Source organism: Heterodontus francisci, chromosome 40 (genome assembly GCF_036365525.1).
Source record: "Heterodontus francisci isolate sHetFra1 chromosome 40, sHetFra1.hap1, whole genome shotgun sequence".
In the NCBI taxonomy this organism is placed as follows: domain Eukaryota; kingdom Metazoa; phylum Chordata; class Chondrichthyes; order Heterodontiformes; family Heterodontidae; genus Heterodontus; species Heterodontus francisci.
Window position 1 is genome coordinate 6,292,645 of NC_090410.1, and position 23,487 is coordinate 6,316,131.

At 49.3% G+C, this 23,487-nt stretch overlaps 1 protein-coding gene across 4 annotated transcripts in view; it reads right to left on the reverse strand.

Annotated features, from left to right (window-relative positions):
- dpf1 (double PHD fingers 1) overlaps positions 1–23,304 on the reverse strand; it is an 83,592-nt gene extending 60,288 nt beyond the window's left edge. For 3 of the 4 annotated variants that reach the window (XM_068018913.1, XM_068018915.1, XM_068018911.1), the window contains exons 1-2: positions 23,220–23,304; positions 7,239–7,399 (exon numbers count right to left, since the gene is read on the reverse strand). In XM_068018913.1, the coding sequence (XP_067875014.1) occupies positions 7,239–7,399; positions 23,220–23,251 (193 nt within the window). In that variant the 5' untranslated portion in view covers positions 23,252–23,304. Of the gene's footprint in view, positions 1–7,238; positions 7,400–12,412; positions 12,492–23,219 lie in introns of those variants that run through there. The other variant, XM_068018914.1, reaches the window with a different exon arrangement.
- Between the last annotated feature and the right edge of the window lie 183 nt (positions 23,305–23,487).

Consider the following 23,487-nt stretch of genomic DNA (forward strand, 5'->3'; position numbering starts at 1 on the left):
TAAAATGCTTCCTCAGAAGAGGAAAAATATTGACTATTATTCTGATGATGGTTTAATCATTCTGCTTGATATTTTGTTCCTCATCCGGTTTTCAATTCCTTTCTCCTCTTCTTGCCCCTCCAGGATCCCCCTGACACACAGGGGAGAGGGGACGGGACGCGAGGGGGTTTGTGATCCATGGACAATGGGAACCCCTGCACTTGTGAGTCTGGCCAGCAAACATAAACATAGCAGGCAGAGGGGATTAGGGAGGGAATTCCAGAGCTTGGGGCCTAGAAAGCCGAAGGCACAGCCACCAATGGTGGAGCGATTAAAATCGGGGAATGTAAGAAATAGGAGCGGGAGTAGGCCATTCAGCCCCTCGAGCCTGCTCTGCCATTCAATACAATCATGGGTGATCATCTACCTCAACCCCACTTTCCCTCCCTATCTCCTTACCCCCTGACTCCCTTTGTGCCCAAAAATCTGTCTCAGTCTTGAATATAAAGACTTGCATTCATATAGCGCCTTTCACTTTACAGCCAATTAAGTACTTTTTAAAGACTTTTTTTGAAGTGTAGTCGCTGTTGTAATGTAGGAAGTGTGGCAGCCAATTTATACACAGCAAGCTCCCACAAACAGCAATGTGATCATGACCAAATCATCTGCTTTAGTGATGTTGGTTGAGGGATAATTATTGGCTCCAGGACACCGGGCAGAACTCCCCTGCTCTTCTTCGAAATAGTGGCCATGGGTTTTTTTTTACGCCCACCTGAGAGGGCAGACGGGGCCTCAGTTTAACATCTCATCTGAAAGACAGCACCTCCGACAGTGCAGCATTCCCTAAGTGCAGCACTGGAGTTTCAATGTCAGAATATACTCAACAACTGAGTATCCACAGCTCTCTGGGGTTGAGAATTCCAAAGATTCACCACACTCTGAGTGAAGAAATTTCTCCTCTTGCTTCTAAACGGCTAACTCCTTATCTTGGGACGATGCCTCTTAGTTCTAAATGCTCCAGCCAGGGGAAACAAACTCTCCCATATCGAGCCCCCTCAGAATTTTAATGTTTCGATGAGATCACCTCTTATTCTTCTGAACTCCAGAGAGCATAGAGCCAATCTACTCAATCCCTCCTTTATTAGGGACAAAGAGGGTGATATAAGCTTAGAGGCGCAGGGCATGTCTAGAATGCTTAATGAGCACCTTGTATCAGTGTTTACTCAGGAAGAGGATGATGATAAAATATCAGAAGCGGAGATGGCCGAGATATGGATCGGGTGAAAGGGAAGGATGTACTGGAAAGGCTGGCTATGGATAATTCACCTGGTCCACATGGTTTGCATCCCATGTTGCTGAGGGAAATGGAGATAGTGGAAGGGTTTCCCATAATCTTCCAATCTCCCCCGGATACAGGGGAGGTGCCAGAGAGTCAAATGTGACACCCTTATTCAAGAAGGTTGTAAGGATAACCCTCTCATCCTAGAGGATAACAGAGATTCTGGAGAGTCGTAGGGCTGGAGGAGGTTACAGAGACAGGGAGGGATGAGGGAGAGGTCCGAAATTTCAACGACACGGGAAACGTCAGCCTGCTTTCTTCAGAGAAACGGAATCCTCGACAGCAGGAGGAACGAGTTAAGGGGAAGCAATCACACATTTACAAGGCAAACTGCCGCAGATCAATAACTTTGCAAACAGTTTTATTGTGTGGATCAAACATTTGTGAAACAAGGTTCAGACTGCTCTGTGTTGTGAGCAGGTGAGTGGGAGGAATTAATGGCCTTTTTTTTTTAAAAGCCAGCAGTCGGAATTAAATAAAAAGAATAATAAGTTGAATTAAATAAAGGACAGTGGTAGGTGGATTTAATCAAGGATCATGGAAACAGTCAAACAAAGGAAGGAAACTAGATTAATTTCGGTGGAATTTCTTTTAGAGAGCTGCTTTTAAAGCTGCCGCCTACCCAAGTGATTCTTTTCATATCTCTCTGTTTCAACGGAGGCGATTAGACTTCTTGTTAACTGCAGGATGAATCAAATAATAAACGGCGAAGGGAGCAATTACGAAACTCAAAAAGAAGCAAAGACCGTAGGCTTGAATTGTGTCAAAGGGGGCCAGAGGGAGGGAGAGATGAGCGGCATGAAGAATCAAGAGGCAGAGGAGGAGTCAGAAAGCAGCAGAGAAGGCCTAGAGGTAGCCTGGCCGTGTGGGTGAGAAGTGAGGCCTTGATTTTAAAATTCCCATCTTTGTTTTCAAATCCCTCCATGGCCTCGCCCCTCCCTATCTCTATAATCTCCTCCTGCCTCACAGCCCTCCAGGATCTCTGTGCTCCTCCAATTCTGGCCTCTGAAGCATCCCCGATTATAACATCACTCCGCCATTGTCGGCCGTGCCTTCAATGGGAATTCCCTCCCTACACCTGGCTCTGACCATCATATTTCGATCCTCCCTGGCTGCAGGAGTGGGGCCAGAGGATTGGAGGACTGCCAATGTTGCACCTTTGTTTAAAAAGGGAGGAAGGGATACTCTGAGGAATTATAGGCCAATTAGCTTAACTTCAGCTGTGGGCAAATTATTGAAATCAATTTTGAGGGACAGTATAAACCTTCATTTAGAAAGATATAGATTAATCAAGGAAAGTCAGCATTTGTTAAGGGAAGGTCATGTCTGACTAATGTGATTGAATTTTTTCAAGTGGCGACAAATTTGGCGTGATGACGGTAGTGTGATGGATGTGGTCTACATGGATTTCAGCAAGGCTTTTGACAAGGTTCCACATGGCAGGCTGGTCAAAAAAGTAAAAGCCCATGGGATCCAAGGGAGAATGGCAAATTGAATCCGATATTGACTTATTGGCAGGAAGCAAAGGGTGTTGACGGGTGTTTGTGACACTGGAAGTGGGGTTCTGCAGGGCTCAATACTCAGTCTCTTGCTTTCTGTCGTTCATATTAATGATTTAGACTCAAATGTAGGGAACCTGATAAAGATGCTTGCAGATGATACAAAAATTAGCCGTGTGGTTGGCAGTGAGGAGGAAATCTTTAGACTGTAGGATGGTCTGGCCAAGTGGAAAATGGAATTCAATGCGGAGAAGTGGGAGCTAATACATTTCAGGAGAGGAAACAAGACAAGGGAATCCACTAAATGGGGGGATACTGAGTAGTGTGGAGGAACAGAGGGACCTTGGAGTGCATGTCCACGGATCCTTAAAGGTGGCAGGATAAGTTGACAAGGTGGTTTAGAAGGCATATGGCACACTTTCCTTTATTAGCCGAGGCATAGAATATAAGAGCTGGGAGGTTATGCTAGAACTGTATACAACATTAGTTAGACCACAGCTTGAGTACTGCATGCAGTTCCGGTCACATTACAGGAAAGATGTGATTGTAATAAAGAGGATGCAGAGGAGATTTACAAGGATATTGCCAGGACTGGAAAATTTTAAATATGAGGAAAGATTGGATAGGCTGGGGTTGTTTTCCTTGGAACAGAAGAGGCTGAGGGATGACTTGATTGAGGTGTACAATATTATAAGGGGCCTAGATAGAGTAAATAGGGATGACCTATTAACCTTAGCAGAGAGGTCAAAAACCAGGTGGCATAGATTGAAAGTAATTGAAGAATTAGAGGGCAGATGAGGAAACATTTTTTTACCCAGAGGGTGGTGGGAACCTGGAACTCGCTGCCTGAAAGGGTGGTAGAGGCAGAAACTGACCACATTTAAAACGGTCCTGGATGTTTACTTGAAGAGTTGTGACCTGGAGCAAGTGCAGGAAGGTGGAATTAGGTTGGGTAGCCCTTCATTGACCAGACACGATGGGCCAAATGGCCTCCTTCTGTGTCATACATTTTCCATGATTCGATGACAAACCTCTCCTCCTCCTTTAAGATGCTCTTTAAAACCTACCTCTTTGACCAAGCTTTTGGTCGTCTGTCATAATATTGCCTTATGTGGCTCGGTGTCTAATATTGCTTTAATATACTCCTATGATATGCTTTGGGATGTGTCATTACATTAGAGGCGCTTAATAAATGTAAGTTGTTGTTGCAGCGAGTGGGAAATGAGGGTCGCGGAATGGGGACTAAAACGAGGAACAATGGGAACAGATCTAAAACAAGGTGGAAGGATGGTCCTGCAGCATGTGTGAACAAGGGAGGGGCAACCATGCAACCTAGTGGCAGGAGGTCTGTCATAACAGGCAAATGTTGACATAGGGTTTTGCCATTATAAAATAGTGACATGTTCACATACATTATTAAAAGTGTGACTCAAAAACCATGACACGGGAGGATAAGATGCACCACTTTCAATGTTGGATATAGTGTAACTCTCAGTAAAATCAACAATATATACAAAGCTGACATGCTTCAATGTGCATTTCATGCCCATCACTCCTCACATATCAATATATAAATTTCTGTATCACGCTACGTAAAGAAATACAAATTCTCTGGAACAACCAACATCTGCTGCTTCCTAATTGACCTCACCATTTAAGAAAAAGCCAAGTTCTAACTTGCAGCAATTGAGCTCCAAATAACCTCTTACTGAGTAGCCAATATTAACAACTTGCATTTATGTAGCGCCTTTGTGAAACATTGAGCATTATCAGCCATAAATTGACAACAAGCCACAGAAGGAGGAATTAGGACAAGTGACCAAGAACTTGCTCAAACGGGTAGTTTTTAAGGAACGTCTTAAAGACGAGAGAGAGAGAGAGGCGGAGAGGTTTAAGGAGGGAATTCCAGAGCTTAGGGCCCAGGCAGCTGGAAGCACGGCCATGAACGGTGGAGCAACGGATTGGGGATGTGCTAGAGGCCAGAATTAGAGGAGCACAGAGATCTCGGAGGGTTGTAGGGCTGGAGATTACAAAGATAGGGAGGGGCAAGGCCATGGAGGGATTTCAACACAAGGATGTGAATGTTAAATTTGAAGTCTTGCTGGACTGGGAGTCAGTGTAGGTCAGCAAGCACAGGGGTGACGGGTGAACTGGACTCGGTGCGAGTTAGGATACAGATAGCCAGAGGTTTAGATGAACTCAATTTACGGAGGTATTTGGATTGTGAGTCCTTAAACTTACAATGAGCAATGCTACAGGAACCCAGCTCGTAATATACTACAAATAGATTCTTGGTAGTGTAGATGAGCAGAGAGATCTTGGTGTCCAGGTACATAAATCCCTGAAAGTTGCCACCCAGGTTAATAGGGCTGTTAAGAAGGCATATGGTGTGTTAGCTTTTATTAGTAGGGGGATCGAGTTTCGGAGCCACGAGGTCATGCTGCAGCTGTACAAAACTCTGGTGCGGCCGCACCTGGAGTATTGCGTGCAGTTCTGGTCACCGCATTATAGGAAGGATGTGGAAGCTTTGGAAAGGGTGCAGAGGAGATTTACTAGGATGTTGCCTGGTATGGAGGGAAGGTGTTACGAGGAAAGGCTGAGGGACTTGAGGTTGTTTTCGTTAGAGAGAAGGAGGAGGAGAGGTGACTTAATAGAGACATAAAAGATAATCAGAGGGTTAGATAGGGTGGATAGTGAGCGTCTTTTTCCTCGGATGGTGATGGCAAACACGAGGGGACATAGCTTTAAGTTGAGGGGTGATAGATATCGGACAGATGTTAGAGGTAGTTTCTTTACTCAGAGAGTAGTAGGGGCGTGGAACGCCCTGCCTGCAGCAGTAGCAGACTCGCCAACTTTAAGGGCATTTAAGTGGTCATTGGATAGACATATGGATGAAAATGGAATAGTGTAGGTCAGATGGTTTCACAGGTCGGCGCAACATCGAGGGCCGAAGGGCCTGTACTGCGCTGTAATGTTCTATATATAAATAGTGTGTCACATACCATACATCGCATCTCGTGACAGATGCAAAATACTCTTAAAACACTGGCAGCTTCCGAGCTTCAAATGAAGCTGGAACATTCTAATCCTCAAATTTCCCCGGCTAAAGGATATTTAAACTCGGAGTGAGCTCGGCCGCCGCCTATTTACAATTAGATCTTGCGGTCATGGGGAGGGAAATAAATTTGCAGGGCTACGGGGATAGAGCAGGGCAATGGGACTGATTGGATTGTTCTACAGAGAGCCGACATGGACTCGATGGGCTGAATGGTCTCCTTCTGTGCCGTTATGGCTCTATGACAGCCCCAGAATGAGCCATTGTGTTTTAAATGCTTTACTGCTTCCGTCATCACCCTATTTATCATGAGACAGCTATTCGATCTGCATGTACTCTATCCATATAGAATCAGTGCTTAATCCCACCTCATTTTAGAGTTAGCCTTTATTCCAGACCCTGCTATTTTTCTCTGATTTTCACCTCAATGAGTTTTTGCAGTAAGGCAGAAATGCTGCAGCTGAAAAAAACATATTACGTACAAGCTCTGCACCACATTAACTCTTCTGTCACTCAGCAGGAGTGCAGTAATACTCCATCATCTTCACTGTTTCCAATAGTTGCTCCAGAGCAAACACTGGAGGGAGACGGAAAGACAACAATCTTTATATACAGCCATTTGCACCATAAACTATCCCCTGGCAGGATTATCAGCCGTAAACTGACAAGACACATAAGGAGGAATTAGGACAGATGATCGGAAATTTGGTCAAAGGGGTAGGTTTTAAGGAATGTCTTAAAGACGAAAGAGAGAGAGAGGCAGCGAGGTTTAAGGAAGACATTCCAGAGCTTTGGACCCAGGCAGCTGAAGGAACGGCCGCCAATGATGGAGCGATTAAAATCGGAGATGTTAAAGAGGCCGGAATTGGAGGTGCGCACAGGGAGATCTCGGTGGGTTGTGGGGCTGGAGGAGATTACAGAGATAGGGAGGTGGGCGAGGCCATGGAGGGATTTGAAAATAAGGATGAGAATTTTAATATTGAGATGTTACTTAACTGGGAGCCTGTGAGGGAGGTGGGTGAACGGGACCGGGTGCGAGTCGGGACAAGGCAGCAGAGTTTCAGTTGAGCTCAAGTGTACGGGGAGTAGAACGTGGGAGGCTGCCCAGGAGTGCGTTGGAATAGTCAAGTCTCGGTGTAACGAAGGCCTGGATGAGGGTTTCAGCAGCAGATGAGCTGAGGCAGAGGAGGAGTCGGGCAACGTTACGGAAAGACAGAAAGAAAGACTTGCATTTCTATAGCGCCTGTCACGAACCTCAGGACGTCCCACAGCACTTTTACAGCCAATGAAATACTTTTGGACTGTAGTCACTGCTGGACTGTTAAAATCTCACAACCCCCACCCCCTACCCGAACGGAACACGTGCCTGGGCCTCGGTGAGTCTTCTCCATCCAGATGTAGCAGTTGTTCTGGGCGACACCGGTCTGGGAGTCCAGGAAGGGAAGGCGCATACTGCGCTCTGCGCACAGGCGCGCATTGTAGCTGCGGCAATGTTCGATCGCCTCACGGTAAAAATCCTCGCCCAACCTGCAAGCGGGAGAGAACGGAGAATGAATGCATTTTATTGTCACATCAACTCACACCTCCCGAGACCCACCAGCTTCGTTCGAGGATTAAGAATCTCCATCTTTCATCTTAACTGCGTAACCGTCTCAGAGTGATATCGTCAGTGGAATTGGGACACTTAAAATAATGGGTGCAGGTGAGTGAATTACAGTCAATTTGCGCACAGTAAGATCCCACTAAACAGCAATTCAATAAATGATTCAGTGATGTTGCTTGAGGGATGAACATTGGCCAGGAAACCAAGGCAGAACTCTCCTGCAAAATAGTAGCCTTGGGATCCTTTACAAGAGATCAAACAGGGCCTCATCCAAATGACGGCACCTCTGACAATGAAGCACTCCTTCAGTAGATTTTATATTCTAGTCTCTGCAGTGGGTCTTGAACCCACAACCGTCCGACTTGGCAGACAGAGTGCAACCCACTGAGCCACAGCTGACACCTGTATTGGTTTCTCATCCCAATTTTCTCCTCTCCCCTCCTGAATGAGGGCATAGCGATCCTCACCCATTGGATACCAATTGGGAGCCACCTGGTGGGAATTTCAACCATGGCGTGCATCATCTCCTAGCCTGGCCTGGCCTTACCTGATGCCCACGTGCACAGTCCAGGAAGTGGGACTGGAGTCATCGCACTGCAATCAGCAGTGGGGACCCTCGATTACCCACTCCCCTGCCTGGGTCAACAGACAGAGCCCAATGCTGGATAATACAACCCTTCATCCCTCACCCCTCACCCCCATTGCCTCAGCTGAGATCAGCTAACATAACACAGGCCGGGAAGCAATCCTGGAACCCTTCATTAAGAGCCATCATTGAACAGCAAACTGAACCACACAACCACAAGGAGAGACAGTACAAAGACGCCAATATTAAATGGTCAATAAAGTCAGGGGGTGCAGCTGATTAGATTAAACTGAGTAAGGAGATGTGACGATTCAGTGTTCTGGTTGAGTCTACACGCAGTTTGGTTTAGTTTTCTCTGCCTATGACCAACTAATTCTGGACCGCTCTCCTTCCTGAAGCCAAGACAGTAAATGACACACATAGAACCTTTTAGCAGGTTTGTTTCTTTTGCGATAACTTGCTCTGCTCGGTGTCTGCTTTAGGAACCTTGCCGTCAACTTCAGAAACGACCCACTCTTGTTCTCGGGCACAGTTCGTAGAATTAACCAGCACAGCAGCCGCTTCTCGACTAAATGTCAGTTGATGCCTCTCCCAGTCAACCTGCCGCCTGACATGGTACTGAGCCCCTGGACATCAGAAGTTTGGTACTGATCACAGGAGAGAGGCAGTGATCGGGGCAGGCGACACAGCAATGCCCAACCCCCACTCCAGAGCCTGATCACATAATCCAGGCTGACACTCCAGTGCAGTACTGAGGGAGTGCTGCACTGTCAGAGGTGCCTTCTTTCAGATGAAGCGTTAAACTCAGGCCCAATCTGTCCTCTCAGGAGGATATAAAAGATCCCATGAACACTATTTTGAGCAGGGGCATTTTCCCCGGTGTCCTGGCCAATATTTATCCCTCGATCAACATCACTGAAACAGATTATCCGGTCATTATCACATTGCTGAATGTGGGAGCTTGCTGTGTGCAAATTGGCTGCTGCAGTTCCTACATTATAACAGTGACTACACTTCAACAAGTACTTTGTTGGCTGTAAAGTGCTTTGGGACATCCTGAGTAAATGAAAGGTGCTATATAAATGCAGGGACTAGAGAGAGAGGAAAAGATGCCACTGAGTGCTGGTGTGAGAACACAGCTGAAAAGCAAACGCACAAACATCACATTAGAGCAGGACCAAACTTTGCTGTGATGCAACCTGTGGTTCAATAGCAACTGAAGTCTGTGGTACTGTACCCCAGCAAGAACCAGTGCCTTCGGTGAGGGAACAACAAAAATAAACAGGGCGAAGTGTCCCTTTAAATGCTGTAAAGCTCCTTGTAAAAGTTACTCCTCCAGTTTGTGGATGCTTTTTCAGTTAAAGAGAGAATTCCACAGAAGTTACTGTGTATTCACAGCACAGGGAAAAGTACAAGTTGGGCATTTATAAAGAGCCTTATCACTTCTCCTATACATATCCACTTGATCAGCACCCCATCCATCACCTTTAACATTCACTCCCTCCACCACCGACGCACAGTGGCAGCAGTGTGTACCATCTACAAGATGCACTGCAGCAACTCACCAAGGCTCCTTCGACAGCACCTTCCAAACCCACGACCTCTACCACCTAGAAGGACAAGGGCAGCAGACGCATGGGAACACCACCACCTGCAAGTTCCCCTCCAAGCCACACACCATCCTGACTTGGAATTATATCGCCGTCCCTTCACTGTCATTGGATCAAAATCCTGGAACTCCCTTCCTAACAGCACTGTGGGTGTACCTACCCCACATGGACTGCAGTGGTTCAAGAAGGCAGCTCACCACCACCTTCTCAAGGGCAATTAGGGATGGGCAATAAATGCTGGCCTGGCCAGTGACGCCCACATCCCGGGATTGAGAAAGATATTCTCGCAACGCTTTTAATCCATTAAATTATGTTGAGGTTCTTGTGTAGGTGAACATAGCTGTGGTAATGGGCACAGCAAGATCCCACAAACAGCAATGCGATAAACAACCAATTGGTTTGTTATTTTTCCGTGCTGCTGTCAGCTGAGGAAGAAAGGTTGGCGAGGCCTCGAGGAGACCGCCCTGCTTTCCTTCATATAATACCGTGGGATCTTTCACATCCGGCAGAATCACTGCAAGAGGCAGTCCCGAGTTTAACCTCTCCGAAAGACGAAGCAGCCATCAATCCCTCGAAATGGCAGCCTGGGCCTCGGACTCCAGCTCTCGAGAGGGGCTTGAACGCAGAAAACCTCTGACTTGGGAACAGGAATGTTAGCGGGGAAGTGGGATAAATTGGGCAGTTTTACCAAAGGGCCAGCCCAGGCACAATGGGCCAAATGGCCTCATTTTGTGCTGTATCATTCTATGATTCTACCGACTGAGCCAAGCTGTAAGGAGCCTGCATTCACTAACGTCTACCTGATCCAGCAACACCTCGATGTTAAAATCCTCATCATCGTCTTCAAATCCTTTCACGTCCTCACCCCTCCTCCAGTCCTACAACCCTCAAAAATCTCTGAACTCCTATAATTCTGGCCTCGCGCCTATTTCCGATTTTAATCGCTCCACCATTGGCGGCTGTGCCTTCAGCTGCCTGGGGCCCTAAGCTCTGGAATTCCCTCCCTGAACCTCTCCGCCTCTCTCTCCTCCCTTAAGACACTCCTTAAAACCTCCCCTTTCATCAAGCTTTTGGTCACCTGCCCTAATATCTCATTTGACCCGATGTTAAATTTTGTTTGTTAACACTCCCGTGAAGAGCGTTGCGACGTTTTACTACATCAAAGGCACTATATAAATGCAAGTTGTTCTTGTAAATCTGACAGCAATCGATTCCAATGCAGATCAGACATTTTGCCCTCTCTGTATCTTACAGTTTAAAATGGCTCCACATTACTGCACATGTGCAGCCCAGATGTACAAGGCGGTTAAAACATTTAAGGAGAATTGGTTCATAAAAATTTGTCTTAATTATTCCACACGCAGCTGAACCCTGATAAACAAAGCAATGCTTGCCAACTGGCTTGAGTTCTGGACTCATGTCGAGACCAGGTTAAAAGATAAACATCTTGGAAAGAGTTTTTTTTTTAAACCATATAATCATTCGTTTCACAATTCAATCAAAACAGAGGCAGAGGAAGGTTTTGCAGAAAGACACATTTCACACAAATGTATAAATGGGATCTCAGACCGCAGGGCAGAGGGCAGAAGGGGAGGTGGAGGGGAGAGGGTGGAAGGGGAGGTGGAGGTGGAGGGGAGGGGGTGGAAGGGGAGGTGGAGGGGGAGAAAGGGGAGTGAAGGTCTGCTTGCGTTGCTGTGTGTGGTTGAGGTGAAAGGCACTCAGAGGGGAGAGAGTTACCGTCACAGGTACAACTGCAGTGATTCCTCCTTCCCACTTTCCCCTGTACTCCCGCCGGTGCCTCACAACACCCACTGGCTGAGCTGCGAAGGAAAGAACATTATTGTTCTCTCCATGGCTCAGTGAGTTAACGGTACTGCCCAGTATGAAAGAAAGTCTTGCATTTCTATAGTGCCAGCAACAGTGCCTGTTGTAATGTAGGAAGAGCCGCAGCCAATTTATGCACAGCAAGCTCCCACAGACAGCAACGTGATAATGTCGCTGTTTTAACGATGCCACCCCATCCCCATTATCCAGCGGGAAAAATCACAATCTTGGACACAATCCCACCCCATTCCCGTTGCCCACATGGTGAATCCTACGGCAGGAGCAAAGCAGAGAAGTGGAGGGAACAAGACAAACTAAGGAAGAGGATGCAGAATGTTGCGTTAGCCTTGATCATGGCGATTGCCACACTTCAAAGTATTTATTCTGCATGATCGAGGGCTTCGTGTTGATTTTGAGAGACATAATCAGGTGCTCTCTAAGATATTTGTTTTCGCCACAATCATATACAACCTGCTCCTTTAAGGGACAATGCCTTTAAGATCCTTTCCTACACCACCGCACTTTTGCACACTGCATCTTGTGATTTCTCCTGAGCCACACCGTGACTGCAGCGTCAGCTTGTGCTCATCGCTGACTTCCAAATCAACTAAATCAGTCAGGATGGCCGCCCCTAGCTTGCTGTCCAGTGGCCCTTGCTGGATGGTGTCGAAGGGCTAAGGTTGGGGGGAGGGCGAGAGCAAGCTTGGCCGTGATGCTCCCATGGTTGAATAGCTAGCCGACACTCACACTCTAGGTTCACACATGAACAGCAGCAGTTTTGGGGACAAAGGAGGTTTACCAGAGGGCAGCAGATGCCCCGCAATCACTGCCCAACAGTGTCCAGGCCTCCGAGGAGGGAACAATGAGAGAAAAGCAGCTGGAGTTAATATTACTTTCGGACAATTATGGTCACTGACCCACTGATCATTCTCCCAGATTCCACACAGCCGTGTCCTAGAGATTAGCCTTCCATTCCTGCAGACTCCACGACAACCCTGGAAAGCTGGTAATCCCACTTTGTGCCCACAGACACTCCCCAAAACACACTCAGTCACACAGTCAACCCCACAAGTAATACCCACCCACCCACACGCACACACACACACAGACTCAGGGTCGGTCAGCTCTGCTGCTGCAGAGGACCAGTGACATCATTGCAATAACAAAACACTTGCTGGAATGTTCTTTTCGGCCCTGAATTTATGGGCTGCCTGAGCGACAGGCAATGACTCCTGCATAGAGATACTGACTTCACCATGCCACGGACCCCGTGCACATTTCACCAGAATCACTGCTTTAAGATGCTCTTAATGTGTCCACATCTTTTATTAATCAGGCAAGAAATCGATAGAATAGTAGATTAGACTGAGAGTCTCAGTGACCCTCTCACTGGCCCAGATCAGAACTCAGTCAGGGCAGCACTGATGTAAGATGCATGTTTGCACTGCTTTGGGAGCACCATCACCTCTGACCTCCGACCTCCCCCTCCAACTCGCACGTTACCCTGAGGAGAAGGCTCACATTTGGATGGACAGTAACTGCGGCCACATCAAAGATTTTGTCCAGATGTTTGTCCAAGATCGTGGGACCGTTTCTTAAATCCCGGCGGACCGGGTTCAAAGAAGGTCCCACAGTGCCAGTCTTGTGTGACGCGTTGGGCAGCCAATGGCGGGAGCGTAGGGGTGGGATCACGAGGGTGAATGCATCGATGGACCAATGATCCGACTGTGTGGGAGGAGGGGGGGGGGGCGGGACATCATGAGGATGGGCGTGTTGGAAAGCCAAAGGTGTATTGGGGGGTTGGGGGGGGGTGGGCATCACAATGGATGTGTCAGGCAGCCAATGGCGACAATGTGAAGGGTGGGGGCATCAGGAGATTAAATGTGTTGGTCAACCAATAGCAGGATTGTTTGGTCGGGGGGAGGGGGGAGGGGAGGAGGGGGAGCGGCTGGAGGTCACATGATGACCCTCAGCCATTTTTACTGTTAAAGGCGCTACATAAACACAAGTTGTTGTTGTTGACACCTCCAGGAATACATTCAACCCGAGTTGGCACCCCCACTCAGAGCCCCAGGTCTGCGGAGGTGCAACAGGCCGGGGCAGTGAATCCTGCTGCAAAACATTCATGTTTGGAAGTTGGATGAGGATCAGATCGAGAGGGTGATTTCTGGGAATTTTTTATTTTGTTTCAGGGTCACTAATTCCAGAAAGGGGGGGAGGGGGGGGGGAGGGTGGCAAAGGCATTTTTCTGAGAGGGGGTGCAATCACCCTGAGTCAGTCTTGTAAATTAAAAAATCTCCGTTTCTCTGCTTTCTGTTGAGATTTTAATGATGAAAGATTTTCAATGATTTTTTTTTCCCTAACAGAACTTTAGTCTATTAACCTGAACCATTAAGATTCACACTTAGCAACCAAAGGTTCAAGAATGTTTTAACAAGAAAGCACATACATTTTTATAGTGTCTTATCACATTGAATCATAGAATGTTCCAGAACAGTCTGTGCTGGCATTTGACGCCACAAGAGCCACCTCCCCCGACTGTGAATATCCCTCCTTTCAAGCAACGATCTCATTTTGCTTCTTAAAAGTATTTTCACCATCTGTTAACAATAACGAGACTGCGGGTGCTGGAAATCGGGAATGACAACGGAAAATGCTGGAAACACTCAGAGGTCAGGCAGCCTCTGCAGAGAGAGAGAGAAGGCGGGATTAATGTGCGAGGAAAGAGTGTTGCAGGTCACGGTCCACGTGCCAAGATCTGAAACTTTACCTCTGTTTTTCTCTCTCTGCAGATGCTGCTGGATCTGCTGAGCATTTGCAGCGTTTTCCTTTTAGATTCCTGCTACAACAACTTACATTTATGAAGCACCTTTAGCAAAACGCAGCATGGCACTTCACAGGAATGTTACGAAACAAATTTTGACACCGAGCTATGTTGGATAGTCGGGACAGGTGACCAAAAGCTTGGTCAAAGAGGTCGGTTTTAAGGAGAGAGGCGGAGAGCTTTAGGGAGGGAATTCCAGAGCTTGGGGCCCAGGCAGCTGAAGGCACGGCCGCCAATGGTGGAGCGATGGGAATCGGGGGTCGGGGGGACGCACAAGAGGCCAGAATTGGAGGAGCACAGAGATCTCGGAGGGGCGGAGGAGATTACAGAGATTGGGAAGGGAGCGAGGCCCTGGAGCGATTTGAAAACAAGGATGAGAATTTTAAATGTGGGGCCAATTGTCAGTAAGTCACAGGCAACCGAGCTAATGGGGGAGTGAGGTAGGTGGGGAGAGGGGTAGCGGGTATTGGAGAAGGGGTTAACAGTAACAGCGCTGAAAATAAAACAGTTCTCTTTACAGGAACGCTCATGTCAAACGAACAGCACGTGCGAGTCATACACAGTTTCCTGACTGCTGCTTTAGAAGCTGTTTAAGTGACCCAGGCTAGTAAAATCACTGAGCAGCAGGTTTGAATTGAGTGTAAAATTGGCCAACTGAGCACTGGAGGAATGTGCATGTGTTTGTGATATCAGCAGGGACTTGTAGCAAAAGGACCAGTCAACAGCCGGGTGAGTGGGTACCATCTGTGTAAAGTACTTCCAGCTGGTAGGATATGTGCCCCTTGTCCAGGCAGCACCATCCCAGAGACTTCTAATCATGAACACTGGGGAATCAGGATGACCACTGGCCTTTTTCTTTCGGATTGTCGGAATTATTTCGGCTGAACTATAAAAGGAAACAGAATAAAACTACGATTGCGGAGCTGGTCCATGAAACGGAAGTGACACAACATCCTAAATCTTGCTTTTAAAATTCTCATCCTTGTTTTCAGATCCCTCCATGGTCTCGTCCCCTCCCTATCTCTGTCACCTCCTCCAGCCCCACAACCCTCCCTATCTCTGTAACCTCCTCCAGCCCCACAACCCTCCCTATCTCTGTCACCTCCTCCAGCCCCACAACCCTCCCTATCTCTGTCACCTCCTCCAGCCCCACAACCCTCCCTATCTCTGTCACCTCCTCCAGCCCCACAACCCTCCCTATCTCTGTCACCTCCTCCAGCCCCACAACCCTCCCTATCTCTGTCACCTCCTCCAGCCCCACAACCCTCCCTATCTCTGTCACCTCCTCCAGCTCCACAACCCTCCCTATCTCTGTCACCTCCTCCAGCTCCACAACCCTCCCTATCTCTGTCACCTCCTCCAGCTCCACAACCCTCCCTATCTCTGTCACCTCCTCCAGCCCCACAACCCTCCCTATCTCTGTCACCTCCTCCAGCTCCACAACCCTCCCTATCTCTGTCACCTCCTCCAGCTCCACAACCCTCCCTATCTCTGTCACCTCCTCCAGCCCCACAACCCTCCCTATCTCTGTCACCTCCTCCAGCTCCACAACCCTCCCTATCTCTGTCACCTCCTCCAGCCCCACAACCCTCCCTATCTCTGTCACCTCCTCCAGCCCCACAACCCTCCCTATCTCTGTCACCTCCTCCAGCCCCACAACCCTCCCTATCTCTGTCACCTCCTCCAGCCCCACAACCCTCCCTATCTCTGTCACCTCCTCCAGCCCCACAACCCTCCCTATCTCTGTCACCTCCTCCAGCCCCACAACCCTCCCTATCTCTGTCACCTCCTCCAGCCCCACAACCCTCCCTATCTCTGTAACCTCCTCCAGCCCCACAACCCTCCCTATCTCTGTCACCTCCTCCAGCCCCACAACCCTCCCTATCTCTGTAACCTCCTCCAGCCCCACAACCCTCCCTATCTCTGTCACCTCCTCCAGCCCCACAACCCTCCCTATCTCTGTCACCTCCTCCAGCCCCACAACCCTCCCTATCTCTGTCACCTCCTCCAGCCCCACAACCCTCCCTATCTCTGTCACCTCCTCTAGTCCCTACAACCCTCCCTATCTCTGTAACCTCCTCTAGTCCCTACAACCCTCCCTATCTCTGTCACCTCCTCCAGCCCCACAACCCTCCCTATCTCTGTCACCTCCTCCAGCCCCACAACCCTCCCTATCTCTGTCACCTCCTCCAGCCCCACAACCCTCCCTATCTCTGTCACCTCCTCCAGCCCCACAACCCTCCCTATCTCTGTCACCTCCTCCAGCCCCACAACCCTCCCTATCTCTGTCACCTCCTCTAGTCCCTACAACCCTCCCTATCTCTGTAACCTCCTCTAGTCCCTACAACCCTCCCTATCTCTGTCACCTCCTCCAGCCCCACAACCCTCCCTATCTCTGTCACCTCCTCCAGCCCCACAACCCTCCCTATCTCTGTCACCTCCTCCAGCCCCACAACCCTCCCTATCTCTGTCACCTCCTCCAGCCCCACAACCCTCCCTATCTCTGTCACCTCCTCCAGCCCCACAACCCTCCCTATCTCTGTCACCTCCTCCAGCCCCACAACCCTCCCTATCTCTGTCACCTCCTCCAGCCCCACAACCCTCCCTATCTCTGTCACCTCCTCCAGCCCCACAACCCTCCCTATCTCTGTCACCTCCTCCAGCCCCACAACCCTCCCTATCTCTGTCACCTCCTCCAGCCCCACAACCCTCCCTATCTCTGTCACCTCCTCCAGCCCCACAACCCTCCCTATCTCTGTCACCTCCTCCAGCCCCACAACCCTCCCTATCTCTGTCACCTCCTCCAGCCCCACAACCCTCCCTATCTCTGTCACCTCCTCTAGTCCCTACAACCCTCCCTATCTCTGTCACCTCCTCTAGTCCCTACAACCCTCCCTATCTCTGTCACCTCCTCCAGCCCCACAACCCTCCCTATCTCTGTCACCTCCTCCAGCCCCACAACCCTCCCTATCTCTGTCACCTCCTCCAGCCCCACAACCCTCCCTATCTCTGTCACCTCCTCCAGCCCCACAACCCTCCCTATCTCTGTCACCTCCTCCAGCCCCACAACCCTCCCTATCTCTGTCACCTCCTCCAGCCCCACAACCCTCCCTATCTCTGTCACCTCCTCCAGCCCCACAACCCTCCCTATCTCTGTCACCTCCTCCAGCCCCACAACCCTCCCTATCTCTGTCACCTCCTCCAGCCCCACAACCCTCCCTATCTCTGTCACCTCCTCCAGCCCCACAACCCTCCCTATCTCTGTCACCTCCTCCAGCCCCACAACCCTCCCTATCTCTGTAACCTCCTCCAGCCCCACAACCCTCCCTATCTCTGTCACCTCCTCCAGCCCCACAACCCTCCCTATCTCTGTCACCTCCTCCAGCCCCACAACCCTCCCTATCTCTGTCACCTCCTCCAGCCCCACAACCCTCCCTATCTCTGTAACCTCCTCCAGCCCCACAACCCTCCCTATCTCTGTCACCTCCTCCAGCCCCACAACCCTCCCTATCTCTGTCACCTCCTCCAGCCCCACAACCCTCCCTATCTCTGTCACCTCCTCCAGCCCCACAACCCTCCCTATCTCTGTCACCTCCTCCAGCCCCACAACCCTCCCTATCTCTGTCACCTCCTCCAGCCCCACAACCCTCCCTATCTCTGTCACCTCCTCCAGCCCCACAACCCTCCCTATCTCTGTCACCTCCTCCAGCTCCACAACCCTCCCTATCTCTGTCACCTCCTCCAGCCCCACAACCCTCCCTATCTCTGTAACCTCCTCCAGCCCCACAACCCTCCCTATCTCTGTCACCTCCTCCAGCCCCACAACCCTCCATATCTCTGTCACCTCCTCCAGCCCCACAACCCTCCCTATCTCTGTCACCTCCTCCAGCCCCACAACCCTCCCTATCTCTGTCACTTCCTCCAGCTCCACAACCCTCCCTATCTCTGTCACCTCCTCCAGCCCCACAACCCTCCCTATCTGTAACCTCCTCCAGCCCCACAACCCTCCCTATCTCTGTCACCTCCTCCAGCCCCACAACCCTCCCTATCTCTGTCACCTCCTCCAGCTCCACAACCCTCCCTATCTCTGTCACCTCCTCCAGCCCCACAACCCTCCCTATCTCTGTAACCTCCTCCAGCCCCACAACCCTCCCTATCTCTGTAACCTCCTCTAGTCCCTACAACCCGCCCTATCTCTGTAACCTTCTCCAGCCCCACAACCCTCCCTATCTCTGTCACCTCCTCCAGCCCCACAACCCTCCCTATCTCTGTCACCTCCTCCAGCCCCACAACCCTCCCTATCTCTGTCACCTCCTCCAGCCCCACAACCCTCCCTATCTCTGTAACCTCCTCCAGCCCCACAACCCTCCCTATCTCTGTCACCTCCTCCAGCCCCACAACCCTCCCTATCTCTGTCACCTCCTCCAGCCCCTACAACCCTCCCTATCTCTGTAACCTCCTCCAGCCCCACAACCCTCCCTATCTCTGTAACCTCCTCCAGCCCCACAACCCTCCTTATCTCTGTCACCTCCTCCAGCCCCACAACCCTCCCTATCTCTGTAACCTCCTCCAGCCCCACAACCCTCCGAGATCTCATGCCCCTCCAATTTTGGCCTATTGCACATCCCGATTTTTAATCGCTCCACCATTGGCGGCCGTGCCTTCAACTGCCTGGGCCCTAAACTCTGGAATTTCCGTCCTAAACCTCTCCCCCTCTCTCCTTAAAACCGACCTCTTTGACCTTTAGGAAAGCTGTGAAGGGAGGGGGTACAGAGGAGATTTACAGGAATGGTACCAGGATTGAGAGACTCCAGTTATGTGGAGAGGCTGGGATGTTCACCTCGGAGCAGAGAAGGTTAAGGAGAGATTTAATAGAAGCATCCAAAATTAAAGAGAGGTTGTGATAGGCTCGATAAGGAGAAATTGTTTCCAGTGGCAGGAGGGTCAGTAACCAGCAAAGACAGATTTAGGATAATTAGCAAAAGAATCAGGGGAGAGACGAGGAGAGTTTTTCTATTTTACACAGTGAGCTGTTGTGATCTGGAACGCGCTGCCTGAAAAGGCGGTGGAAGGAGATTCAATAGTAACTTTCAAAAGGGAATTGGATAAATACTTGAACAGGAACGAATTTGCAGGGCTATGGAGAAGGGGCAGGGGGAGCGGGACTAGTTGGATAGCTCGTTCAAAGAGCCAGCATGGACACGATGCGCTGAATGGCCTCCTTCTGTGCTGTAATATTCTGCGTTCCCAGTGGCTGAGGTTCCTCCTGGAAACACACAGTCGTAAAATGGACACATGACGGAGTGAGGCTCCCAGACCTGTGGAGTATACAATGTGGGACAGGATCGTAGGCACAGGGTTATTCCTGTAACCCCGAGGTGGTGGCGAGGGTTAGCAGCTCTCACCTGTCCGGGTGTAACACAGGCCCTGGCCCCGTTATCCCAGACTAACCTGGAGCAGCCCCCTGGCAGGAGAGAGTCAAGACCCAAAAACAATCAGGCTTAAAAGAGAAAAAGAAAGAGGGAGACTTGCATTTATATAACGCCTTTCACAACCTCGGGATGTCGCAAAGCACTTTACAGCCAGCTAAGTATTTTTGAAGTGTAGTCACTGTCGCGATGTAGGAAACACGGCAGCGAATTTGTGCACAGCAAGATCCCACAAATAACAGGGTGATAATGACCAGATAATCCATTTTTGTGACGTGGGTTGAGGGATAAATATCGGCCAGGAAACCGGGGAGAACTCCCCTGCTCTTCGTCCGTTAACGGGTCTTTTACATCCACCCGAGAAGGCAGATGGTTTACTGTCTCTTCTAAAAGATGGCACCTCGGACAGTGCAGCACTCCCTCAGTACTGCACTGGGAGTGTCAGCTTACATTCTGTACCCAAGTCCCTGGAGTGGGCGAGTCTATATGAGTTTAATTAGATTCTATACGACTGGCCCCTCCTCAGTTTGAGAGGGTACGTTCGCAGCTGCCTTCCGGTAAATGACAGCAGGACAGGCCAATATCACCTGTACTAGTCGATTTAAAATAGGCGACTCCTTCTCCACAAACTCCACCTTTAAATACCAAGAGGAGCCCAAAAGCTGCAGAACTGAAAAAGGACAAAATGCAAAAGACCGCAGATGCTGAAAATCTGGAATCAAAACCGGGATGCACTCAACAGGTCAGGCAACACCTGCAGAGAAATTAAGTCTGCTTTAACATTACCCGTTGACAACCTGTGGTCACAACCTCCCTGCAAATAAAACAGCATCAATTTGGAACGTTAACCCTACCTTCCTGTCTGCACAGACACTCCCTGATTACAGTCAGAATGGGTGGCTAGATTTTTAAGCCGGCGCAGACATGATGGGCTGAATGGCCTCTTTCTGTGCTGTAATGTTTCTACAGTTCTATCCTTCCTAAATTGTGGTGTGCAGAATTGAACACAATTCTGTAGTCCCCGATCCCTGCAAAGTGTTAGTGTCACAGACACTCGGGTGATAAAAGCTGGTGAACAAATAAATAGATTTCACACAAGCAATTTGCAGCAAGTACTGCATCGCATTCAATTTTAAACAAATGTAATTATTTTTTAAAGTGGATAATTTAAGAACAAGCCCAATTCCGCCGTGTTACATTTGACCCCAGATTCGGGCTTTATCTATGAATTTGTCATGTTTCATTTTAGGCTGAAGATATTAAAAGGTAAGTGATCACTGGAGCGATCTTCTGCATCCATTATCCAGGCTCCTGGATCCCAAACTGGCAATCGGCAAAATACTCCTGAACAGCCTTAATATCAGCCTGTGTTCTGTTAAAACACAGTCGAGAAACACATTAATTGCCAGGTTATTTTTACTAAATCATAAACACTCTCTGTCTGTTTCCCATTAGTTTTAAATGTAGTTAATTTATTCTGGAAAGCAGCATTTCCAAAATCAAACACAATCTGGCTGACTGAGGGAGCTGAGCTGGACTAGAGGGGGTCTGGGGTGCTCCCGGGATGGGGAGGTGGGAGCTCCCAGTGAACTAGGGGGTCACTGGGTAGGGGAGGGCTATTCTCGGGAAAGAGAGGGGGAAGGTTGGGGGGGGGGGGAGAAGGGGAGGAAGGGGAGGGCAGGGGAGGGAAGAGGAAGGGGAGGGCAGGGGAGGGAAGGGAAAGGAATGGAAAGGGAGGAATGGGAGGGAAAGGGAGGGGAGACAGGGAGAGGACTCAGGGAGGGGAGACAGGGGTGGAGGGGAGAGGGGAAACAGGCGAGGGGAGACGGAGATGGAGAGACGAAGAAGGGCGGAGGGGAGGGGAGGGGAAAGGAGTGGGAGGTGGTCCCCTGGAAAGGAAGTGGGGGGAGGGTCAAATTCATCTCAAGCAAATTCTGAGCAAGATTTTTCATTCAGAAATCCCTGTGGTATCTGAGGAGCCCGGATTATCCACACAAACCTCAGGCCATTCACACCCTCTCTCTCCTACTGGGATATCCCTCAGGGTATCAGAAACAGACACAGGGGGGTTTCCTCAGGGGGCAAAAAAAAAAATCAGCAGTGGCCACTTGACCAGCATTCACCAGGGAACCTCCTCCCCTTTGCTCCAACAAGCAGATGCAAAACACTCTTCGGCTAATGCAGCCGCACCCCCGCCTCTCCTCTCCTCTCCTCCCCTCCCCCGCTGCCAAAGGTTTTGCTCTGATTTTGACCTCTGGTTCTTAAATACAATTTCTGCAAAAGTCCAAATGACGTTTTTTTTAAAAAATCAGTCCCTTTCTTTGCTCTCTTCCCACCCTCTCCTCTCTCTGGGGTGACAATCACGTCCCCGGGTTCACGCGTGAACCTGGACACTTCGATGCTCTTGGGCTATTCGACTGGGGGGGCAGCAGAACCGGGCTCAGCCAGATTTCATCCTTAATTGAACTGCCTAAACATTACACATTGCAACAGAGGCCACTCGGCTAGTTGACCAGCAGCAGTCTCAGTCCAGAGGCGCACTCAGAACATTCACAGTGACCCTTCTATGAACCTCTGACCAACTCAACACACAGGCTGGGGAAGGGGGGTGATGAAACATGCTTGAATATTTTCAGTGCTCCGAATCCCCTGATTCATGACCCCTTGATGGCCGGGGATCTTCAGAATTGCTACGGTAAAGCAGGCAAGAAGTGATATTTATAAAACCCCCTGTCCCCCCAAAAAAAATTCAGCCACAGAAAAAAACATAAAATTTCACTACATTTAAACAAAAATTTAAAACAATTTAGATATAAATCTCTATCTTTAAGATAAGGCTGCAATAAATAAGTAAATAAGTGCAAAAAAAAAATGACACTCTCCTATATAACAAGTTTATTTTGGGGGAAATTATTTTCTGTCGGCTGAACGTCTTGCCGCCTGGTCCACCGCCTTTAATTGCCCTGCAGTTCTCAGCGTCTCCCCCCGGGTGGCGCTGGCGAGCCGCTGCTGGCTGCAGCCCTCCCTGGCTCTCATTAAAGGCGAGCGGCTGCTGAGCCCTGATCAAGCAGCCCATTAACTAACACTGTAACACATAACACAGGGCTACAATATACTCCACACCAGCAGTCACCTTTAAGGTGAGAAGGCACTCTGCATCCAAAGAGTTTTCAGGTGGGAAAGGGGGGAGGATGCAAATACAGGAGGGCAAAAAAAAATGGGGAAAAAATTAACAAAAGTAAAAATGTTGTTGCAAAAAAATGGGGAAAAAAATTTGCAGCCTGCAAAAAATGCTCCACCATCACATTATTACAGGGGTGCAGAAAATTATTGAGTGCCATGCACTTGGGCAGATATTAATTGCAAAGCCTCTCTAGATTGCATGCAAGTTTTTTTTTTAAAGAATTGCCAAATCCAAGAAAGATCAGGGCAAATTGCAAAATGCAAGGCAGAAATTCTGCAGATACTCACGATTTTAAAGGATTCTGAATGACTGTCGCCATTTTGATACAATAAAATACAGTAGATCACAATTGTGGTTTTAGCATTTCATTTTGACCATTCAGAATATGGAACAGGGCTGCGGCCAGAAAGCAGCCAATCAGAGGCGCCCTGGTGCCTGGGGAGCGACGTCACCTGTGCGGAGGGGGCGGGTCTGCGCCTGCGCTCCTGGGGAGAGTGAGAGGGGTATCCCGGTGCCTGCTGGGAGTTGTAGTCCCCCTGGGGCCGCGCTGCCTGC